This window comes from Panulirus ornatus, chromosome 55, assembly GCF_036320965.1.
Source record: "Panulirus ornatus isolate Po-2019 chromosome 55, ASM3632096v1, whole genome shotgun sequence".
In the NCBI taxonomy this organism is placed as follows: Eukaryota; Metazoa; Arthropoda; class Malacostraca; order Decapoda; family Palinuridae; genus Panulirus; species Panulirus ornatus.
Window position 1 is genome coordinate 23,228,107 of NC_092278.1, and position 10,478 is coordinate 23,238,584.

The 10,478-nt window shown below is 46.7% G+C and overlaps 1 protein-coding gene across 4 annotated transcripts in view; it reads right to left on the reverse strand.

The window, feature by feature from the left end:
• Tomosyn (syntaxin-binding protein tomosyn) overlaps positions 1-9,819 on the reverse strand; it is a 488,765-nt gene extending 478,946 nt beyond the window's left edge. For 3 of the 4 annotated variants that reach the window (XM_071693113.1, XM_071693111.1, XM_071693110.1), the window contains exon 1: positions 9,537-9,817. In XM_071693113.1, the coding sequence (XP_071549214.1) occupies positions 9,537-9,662 (126 nt within the window). In that variant the 5' untranslated portion in view covers positions 9,663-9,817. Of the gene's footprint in view, positions 1-9,536 lie in introns of all 4 variants that reach the window. The other variant, XM_071693112.1, reaches the window with a different exon arrangement.
• Between the last annotated feature and the right edge of the window lie 659 nt (positions 9,820-10,478).

Genomic DNA, 10,478 nt, shown 5'->3' on the forward strand with positions numbered 1-10,478 from the left:
AAGCATACAAATATGTATTGTATATATATATATATATATATATATATATATATATATATATATATATATATATATATATACACTAACAAGGATAGAGGGAGGCAGGAATCTATAATGTACATGAGCATTTGAGTTTCAACCAACTGACGTTATGACTACAACTCAGGCTTCATGTTGTGACTACAACCCAGGCTTCACGTGGTGGCATTCCCTCTCAGTTATCATCAGCCTACAGGTCGTGAGAGCTGGCCTACTCTGCACAACCACACACAACTTACTCCACTTCCTGGCCTGGTGGTGTTTCATCCGTTGTCTGAGTGCAGCGGGAGGTCAGAAAATGGGAGTGTTCGCTGTTACGTCAATGATCCTGATCTCGTTGTTCAAAGGTGTTTCATTATGGTCATTGTACACCCGTGTGCGCCACTACACAGACATGGTCAGGTAAAGGCTCGGACTGGTTTGGTTGTGCAGTTTCTGGCGGAGCAAAAAAGACCGGATCACCATAACTGTAGTTAACCTTACCCAGCAGCAGCCTTGCATCTCAACACCCTATCATCACCGTCATCATAAACACTTTGAACGACATTGTTTCTAACTCTATCACCCCTTATCCGTTTTCTGACGCTCTGGCGAAACTTCGTCAACATGGGACGTCATGCGTCATTAGCGAACCGTACATTGTATAAACATTTCCCCAGAGCAATATCCTGGTAACGTAAATAATGACCATCGTTCAAGATAACACAACTGCCGACTGTTTATCTTGTTTGGCAATGTGCTACCGCTTCCATGGCCACCTGAGCTGGTTCAGTGACTATCTCAAATCATACCACCACATATTTACATTGCATAATAAACCAGACCCCACGCCGCAATACACACACACACACACACTGGAAGCGGTCAAACCCACGGCTGATAAAACGTGTCAAATTTTATTATCAATGACTTACGAAACTATTTTATACGGTCGAGGAATCATACCCATTCACCGACCCATGCTGTTGTGCTGGACCATCCACAACCACTGGCGAGAGAGGCGACAAAAGACTGATACAGTGAACAACCATCTTAGGTCATGTTCACAGACCAGGTTGAACCACCACACCACCACCACACCACCACCACCACCACACCACCACCACACCACCACCACCACCACCACACCACCACCACCACCACCACACCACCACCACACCACCACCACCACCACCACACCACCACCACACCACCAACGCCACACCACATCCTCGCCTCACTAGCTCCGGGAGGGTATGCGAGCGATGGAAGATGATATAGTGCATATATCAGATGCAATGCATTTACCACTGGGAACGTAAATACCTTTGGATGAGAAAGAGGGGTAATACCTGACCTCCCGGGAATTTACGTCCAGACACCAGCGTCGTCTCTAGAACATTCTTCAGTGCCATAAAGATTCTAGATGCGTGTCATCGTCTTAATGTTGCAAGTAACACGCTCTCTCCATATTCTCAATGTTACTCTAGATGGATCACTTTAATACTATAAAGATGGTTCTAGTCAACACTACAGTGACGGAAAGGTTCTTGTTGCATCATTTGAATGCCGTAAAGAGGGCTCTAAGCGCACCACCGCAATGCTGCTCAGAGCGTTCTAGATGCACCATCGTAATGCTGCACAGAAGGATCTAGATGCACTACCGCAATGCTGCTCAGAAGATTCTACATGCACTGCCGCAATGCTGCCCGGATAGATCTAGAAGCAACACACCGCAATGCTGCTCAGAAGGATCTAGAAGCAGCACCGCAATGCTGCTCAGAAGGATCTAGAAGCAGCACCACAATGCTGCCCAGATGGATCTAGAAGCAGCACCGCAATGCTGCTCAGAAGGATCTAGAAGCAACACCACAATGCTGCCGAGATGGATCTAGAAGCAACACCACAATGCTGCTCAGAAGGATCTAGAAGCAACACCACAATGCTGCTCAGAAGGATCTAGAAGCAGCACCACAATGCTGCCGAGAAGGATCTAGAAGCAGCACCACAATGCTGCTCAGAAGGATCTAGAAGCAACACCACAATGCTGCTCAGAAGGATCTAGAAGCAGCACCACAATGCTGCCGAGATGGATCTAGAAGCAACACCACAATGCTGCTCAGAAGGATCTAGAAGCAACACCACAATGCTGCTCAGAAGGATCTAGAAGCAGACCGCAATGCAGCTCAGAAGGATCTAGAAGCAGCACTACAATGCTGCCCAGAAGGATCCTGGAAGCATTAAGTCAAGGTATTCTGTAGAGGGTATTTCCCTCAAAAGAGCCAAGCATTCCACTCACCGCCCCTCATCCTCCTACTCCGTACAGACCAAAAATCATCTGAAATTGTGTTACGTAATTATGTAAATCTTCGAAAATCCAATAATCACATTATATGTGACGAGTGTGGGCCCACCCAACACCTTGGGGTGGAGAAGGTACCAACAAGCTACAGTCATGTGACGTGACACCTCTCTCTCTCTCTCTCTCTCTCTCTCTCTCTCTCTCTCTCTCTCTCTCTCTCTCTCTCTCTCAACATCACTCGATCCCCTTTGTATATATATATATATATATATATATATATATATATATATATATATATATATATATATATATATATATATATACATATATATATATATATATATATATATATATATATATATATATATATATATATATATATGCAGAAACACCACTAATGAAAGACAAGAACCCTGAGCGCTTTCGTGTATTAGCACATCTTCAGAGGATAAGCCACACAGTAACCCCACCAGTCATGCTGGAACTTGCCCTCTGAAGATGTGGTACTACACGAAAGCGCACGGGATCTTTGTGTTTCCTTTTTCCCAGTGGTGTTTATGCATCATGAAGTCACGTGTTTGTTGCAACCACATAAACAAACGAGAGCGACGGGCTTCGTCTCACAAGGTCCCGTTCTATACCCCTGAACTTCGACCTTTTGAAGGTCAAGGCCCCATAGAAGCAGAGTTTCCGGTGCCAACGCGACATCATCCATCCCCTCAAGATGGTAGCTGTGGTTACCAGACACTCAAGCTAAGGTTGCACATGTTGGATCACTTACTCCGCCCCAGAGCAACACAAGTATGTCGGCGCCCCACCTCAGCTGAGCCGGGCTGGTGTGAGCAGTTGGATCCAAGTGCTTTGCGACGTGCGAGGATCAGCAGACCAGAATCCCTACCGTATGAAAAACATAAGAACAGCAACTTATCTGACCTTCCAGAATAAAATAATTGACTTAATCACAAACAAATTACGGTTTCTTCCGCTTCTAACGTAATCAAAGACTGACAGCAGAAATAGCACCCAGGAGAGACCATCAATAATAAAAGTGTACAATAACGACTGAAAACAAGCAGTTTGAGTAGTCATGCCAAGCACGCCAGCAGAAACTCATCCTCGCCAGACCGGATCTTGACACTAGCGGACCAACAACGGGACAACAGGGAGTAACGGTACACAGCACAGGCTCATCCTCAGCTGGCGGGTACGCTGGGCTTGCTTCTGTTGTGTCAACAGAATGATGCCTGGCACGCACGATTCCATTTTTACCATCAATAATGAAGGTTGGGGATATGGCATGGAGCACCCTACCCTCCCCCTCACCGCCCGGGGCAACACATGACAGACCATGGGGTTTTAACCACTGGTCTGGACCGTAGTGCCATGGGGTTATGGTATTATGAATGAAAAAAAAGCGTCTCATGGACTAGACTCTGGTCAACGAATGGCGAAGTCATCGTACCTGAACTTCCAACTAGTCATATTTCTCCATTCATCCCATCGCCTCGCTAATCCCTTCACAAGTCTTGCAATAGTCAAACCTAGATTATCCACTCGGGTCGTCATCACATCATGTCGGAAAAACAATCAAGATTTCTTCTTTTCTGAGAGTCACATTTTATCTTTTTTCTCCCCCCGCCAAGGCAACGCGCAGTAACTCCCTTCCGAAATGGAATACTTGGTAACCGTGTCGGTCCGCGAGGCACAGCCACCATACTAGGTAACGATACTTACCATAACACTACAGCTACCATACCAGGTAACGATACTTACCATACAGCTACCATACTGCACGTTGCAACACCATAACCATAGTCCTGCCATACCCCATACGAAGATGGTTACTATCGTCTTGAACAGACCCTCTACCTTGGGCCTACCATACCCAGAGCACCCTCCACCATAAATATGATCCAAGCATATCCATATTACAGAGAGAGAGAGAGAGAGAGAGAGAGAGAGAGAGAGAGAGAGAGAGAGAGAGAATCATGGGTTGGTGGTGACACATAAATTCACATGGCACCAGACATAAGCACTGAGCGAAGCGTGTTAACACCAAGGCCGAGTTAGTCATTTGTAAACATGTCACAATGATAAGTATTATCTGTGGCTCAATTTTTAGGTTGATAATAGATGTGTCGGGTAGATGTCGAGGTTGACAAGGAGTTGATCAGGGATTTTAAAAGGTCAATGTGAAATTTTCTTCAGTTCGATCTCGTACAAATGTATACATGTATGTGGGTAGGGGTACCACAGTAAGACTGCTGCCAGTTCCGTATGTTAAAGTTTGGCATAATGTGCAGTGATATCATCAGAGAGACTTGTGCAATTGTATGTAACTGGTGGTTGAGTGAGATAATCGTTGTAGTAAATGATTAGTTGAAGGCAGATCTGTCATGGGTTAAATTCTCTAACTACGAATGTTGACGACGTGTAAGTGAAGCAAGTAGATGAGCCGAGTGGTAAGAAAGTATATCTACAGTAGATGGTACGAACACTCAGGGAGTCCGCCACTGTACGTTTTCATCAAGCTAATATCGGGTCATATATATTCTGCAGTAGAAATATTTACTGGTGTCAATAACAGGTGACATGATGCCTGATCCTTATAACGTTTCCAAAAATTTGCCCGTTCATGCATTCATGACGTCATGAATCATATACACCGCTAGCCATGAGCTTCTGAGTTTATGGCTTCCCTTTCATGATTTTTTTTTTTTTCATCTTTTCGTGCGTGTGGCTCATTTAGTACCTTTAGATGGTCATGCTGTATCGGAAAGCATAGGATTTCTCTCTCTCTCTCTCTCTCTCTCTCTCTCTCTCTCTCTCTCTCTCTCTCTCTCTCTCTCTCTCTCTCTCTCTTTGCAGCGAAACTTTTGACAGTAACAAAGTATAAACTAAATCATAAACTATTACTGAACAACGGCAAGTATGCCAGTTGTATACTACATCCACAGATATGTTCTGGCTGCACGCATTCCGGTGCGACATGTTGGACAGTTGTCAAGCCGGGGACACCATGCCAAACGTATGATACTTGGGCTCAGGTGACGTAGTTCAAATTTGACCTTCCCGCGGGTCACTCGCTACCCAGCAGGAGTCGTGGTATAGGATCATCAGTACCATCCTGCCCCACTGAATTACTCGTATAACTGGCGACAACTTCATCAAATACTTGATAGTGGTGTTTACGTGCATGGCATTATTCACTCGTGTAAACAAAGATGAGGCAATATTCTTGGCTGGAGTGTACGCACTGGATTACCCATCCTCAAAGCCGAGCCTCATCCTACCACAACGACCGTTAAACGTTCTGACCAGGTAAGCAGCAGCACACGATCGCTACTGGGTGTTGAGTTACGACAGAAATTTCCTTTCGTGTGTCTGGTTTGAGATGGATGTGGGGTTGTCCAAGACGAGGAAGATTGGGTACCGTACATAATCGTGGCAAATTACCTTTCAAATCTTCGCCGCATTGATTGGCTGTTTATTTAGGCCTTTCAGTCCATCAACCGCCAATGGTGTCATTATCATCAATAGAAAAATCGTGAACACCTGATGTTCTTCAAGTTATCAATAGGACCTTCTCCACCCACTAAATACCAGGCCCTTCGGTGAATATCAGGGATGAACTACCAATTATAAATACTCAACAACATATCCACTTTCTGCATCGACCGTTGCACTACTGCACGTATACAGGCACCAACCATGCCTGATGGTGCTTGCTTAATTACCACCTGAACAGTCATATATATATGCCAGCAATCCCTGACCATAACCTGAAACCGAATTGGGCTAGCCATAAACTCCTACCGTGCGGTAAGGCTCGTATTGTACAGTCTACATTTAAATATTAAACTCATCTTCTTGAGATACTAATTAAGGCTGTTGAAGGGAAATCCAAGAGATTCTCCATTTTTTTTTTTTTTGAAATCCAAATAGCTTTGTGTGCTGTATAACTTTCACATTCGTTATAACTATAATAACTGTCTACATATTAACTTAACTGAATTGTGAACAAGGTTAATGAAAGGGAGAAATCTGAAAAGAAAAACATTCTAAAAATCTCAAGAGAAAAATCTCAGTCCAGCAAGTCATAGTTGTTGGGGAAAAGGTATTAGGGAGACAAGACTCCCAAAACCTATCCGTGTAGGGGAAGAAACAGACATCACAGCTGCCCGTCAGCTTTCAGGCGGCCACACACTAATAGAATGAGACACGCCGCAGCTCCCCCCCCAGTATGACCTGTTCTACCTAATGGCGAGTGGGGGGCACACAGGCCACCAACACTCGGGAGCAACAGCACAAAGTAATACCTATGGAAGAAAGAAATTAAGTGTACCAACATTGTGCTGCGTAGGACAAGCTGTGAAGTCAGGCAACATATAAACTAATAAAAATTATATATATATATATATATATATATATATATATATATATATATATATATATATATATATATATAATTGGAGATTTATCGACGTAAGTGTGGAAGGCGAGGCGGCGAGAATTTTGGCGCAGCAACTGCAGGCGGCGAGGCGAGGCGAGTCGTTATGGCAGCAGTGGGTGCCGCAGGAGCAGCACCCACTGTGTCGGGGTAATTATAAGCCCCGGAGGAGGAGGAGGTGTTGGTGGGGAGGAGGTGTTGGTGGGGAGGTGGTGTTGGTGGGGAGGAGGAGGTGGTGTTGGTGGGGAGGAGGAGGTGGTGGTTCACGTGCCCCACCACCACCACCGCCTGCCTCAATCACTACCCTCGCCCCAGGTTAGCCTGCGCCGCAAGCACTACCCTCACCCCAGGTTAGCCTGCGCCGCAAGCACTACCTTCACACCAGGTTAGCCTGCGCCGCAAGCACTACCCTCGCCCCAGGTTAGCCTGCGCCGCAAGCACTACCCTCACCCCAGGTTAGCCTGCGCCGCAAGCACTACCCTCACCGCAGGTTAGCCTGCGCCGCAAGCACCAGCCTCACCCCAGGTTAGCCTGCGCCGCAAGCACTACCTTCACACCAGGTTAGCCTGCGCCGCAAGCACTACCCTCGCCCCAGGTTAGCCTGCGCCGCAAGCACTACCCTCACCGCAGGTTAGCCTGCGCCGCAAGCACTACCCACGCCCCAGGTTAGCCTGCGCCGCAAGCACTACCCTCACCCCAGGTTAGCCTGCGCCGCAAGCACTACCCTCACCCCAGGTTAGCCTGCGCCGCAAGCACTACCCTCACCGCAGGTTAGCCTGCGCCGCAAGCACCAGCCTCACCCCAGGTTAGCCTGCGCCGCAAGCACTACCCTCACCCCAGCTTTGCCAGCGCCGCAAGCACCACCTTCACCCCAGGTTAGCCTGCGCCGCAAGCACTACCCTCACCCCAGCTTTGCCAGCGCCGCAAGCACCACCTTCACACCAGGTTAGCCCATGCCGCAAGCACCACCCTCGCCCCTGGTTAGCCCACGCCGCAAGCACCAGTTCACCCTAGTCTAGCCTGCTTCGAGCACACTCCCAAGCTCTAGCTGAACTGATGCCTGCCGTAAGCACTGTCCTAACTGTAGGCCAAACTGATGTCTACCAAAAGCACCGTCCTCACCCTTGCCTGATAAGAGGAACGTCCCACTCCACGCTGAGCTTGTGCTTGCCGCAAACACAGACCCACTTCAGGCTCAAATCATGCCCCCTGTAAGCACTGTCCTCACCACAGGTTAATCTACCGCAAGCACTGTCCCGCACCAACATGTACTGGTGTATGCCGCAACCATCGCCACACTTCTGGCGGATGCCTGCCACCACAGGCAAGTTGTGCTGCCTGACCCCACATCGTCCCACCCCCAAGTTAGCTGCACAGAGCCTGACGCAAGCACCTTTCTCTTACCAAGTCAGCTGACTCTGCTTGCCGCAAGCACACTTCCCTTCCCAAATTAGCTGTACTGATGCCTGCCAAAAGCGACATCCCAAGTTCAGATTACCTATACTGCTGCTTGCCGGAAGCACCATCCCACGCAAAGTTAGCTGAAAGACAGCTAACCACAAGCTCCGTCCCACCCAGGTTTAGCTGTACAGCTGCCTGCCGCAAGCAGTATCCTCTTCGGGTTAGCTTCATCTACTGCAAGCACAATCTCCATCTTAGGTTATCTATATTTCTGCCTCCCACAAGTAGGTCGTCCGCTCTACCGCCACCTGCTCGAACAACCACAGTCTCGACCTTTGGTTAGCCGTACTGCTGCCTGCAGCAAGCAGTCTCCACCTCAAGTAGGTTCAACTGATGCTTGCTGGAAGCTCGGTCTCCACCTAAGGTTGAGCCGTACTGTTGCCTGCAGCAAACACCGTCTGGCCACTGACAGAGATGTGAACACCACATAGTAGTGAGAGCGCGTTTCCTGCAACATTTCTTCGCGATATTCTTCACAAACACCTTGACTGTGCAAACCTACCCGTTGTGACAACGCGCAAGGCGTCGCCACCGGTGAAATTCGGTGGAAGAGAAGACAAAGGAAACAGTAAAAGTCAGTTTTCCTAAACAATTTTAGAATGACGAGGTCAGAGAATACGTTGTGAGTACCAGTAAACACATTAGGTACGTGTTTATCTAACTGGAAAAAAAAATATATGAATTAGGAGATTATCACACAAGTAGAACATATCTTAATAACAGTCAACTAGATCTATCACTAGGCTAACAGGTAAATTAACAGGTTTCCATCCCGTCTGACTACTCTGACTGGGCCAGCTGCTTGCAATTAGTAGCCTGCTGCTGGTACACTTTCCACAGTTTCAGCATCCACGTACACATTTCCAACACCGCCTGTGATCTCACAGTCAGCTAGGGGAGAAATATTCTTAGAATCAAACATATATGCAATCAACTACTGTCTGGTAAACACTGAAAGAACATGGATGTCATTTTGTCTACATATAGATAAGGTGAAATTACCTTGTAGCGGCTTCTGCAACTAGTCCTTCCTTCTGCAATAAGCTTCATATTTTCCATGTAGTTAGTCCATGGGACATTAAGGTTGGCATGATGGTGTAGGATATGGCTGTGTTGGCGTGTTCCCATATCATGTGTGTGCGTGTGTACATATGTCAAGGGGGAGGATCTGCCAGTACGCTTAGGGTTACCCTGTACATGATGGTCAAACCTGCTACCCAAACAGGTCCTCATTTCCCCTCGTGTAGCCCTCATCCCCCCCGTGTGCTCGGACCCTCTCCTCCACGTACGAAGTCCGCCACTTACCTTAGCAACCTGGAAATTATCTTGGTGCAGCGTTTCTACCACTGACACTTGTTCAGGCTTGGCCGTGGGCTGCTGAACAGTAGATCGCAATCCTTCGAAAACATGCTTGAGCGTGAACTTCTTCATGTTGGATTATAAAATCCAGCCACTACTATCATATGTACTCCATAAATACGCGTGCACACTCCTTATGCTCATAACTCCCTTATAATCCCATTTTGATAGGCCAGACGTTGGGACTGGAATACACCCGTCCGCCTGTATCAGCTGACTCGCGCTCACTGACGGATGTGCGCGCGCTCCTAAACACCACTCCCGCTCTCTCCTGACGTCACGCACCTATACCATCGATAATATTACAAAATAAAACCAGATTACCTCCTTATCAAAGCTTGCCCTCATTACTAAATTATGGACATGTTGATTTTAGTATTTTTGTGTTTAAACAGATAAGCAGCGTGGCGCAAAAGGACGAGTTTCATCTGACAGCTCTTTGGGGAAGGAATGACATGTGCATTATTGGAACCTGAACTGCGCAGACGACACACAACACAGTGGCGAGCCAAGTTCGATACAATTACGACCTGACATTAGTCTAATACGATTTTTACTGCAATATTTTGATGAACTTTGTGCAATAATCTCATATTCTAATAGACTACTGAGCTCATAACGAGGAGTTAATTGAATAAACAAACCAAGAAAACAGAGCTCAGAGGAAAGATTTTGCTCCTTATGCAACACTGTCGTAAGGACGAGAATGAAAGTTGGTTATGTATTTTACTTCCGATGTAGTAGCGTATTTTTCGCAAAATATGAAACGTAAATACGTATGAAAAGCATATTGCATTTCTTTTAAGAAAGTTTTCATACGATTTCGCTCCGATAAAACCCTTTATAGCTGGATCGGTCTGCAAGCCCAAAACATTCTCGATACAGACG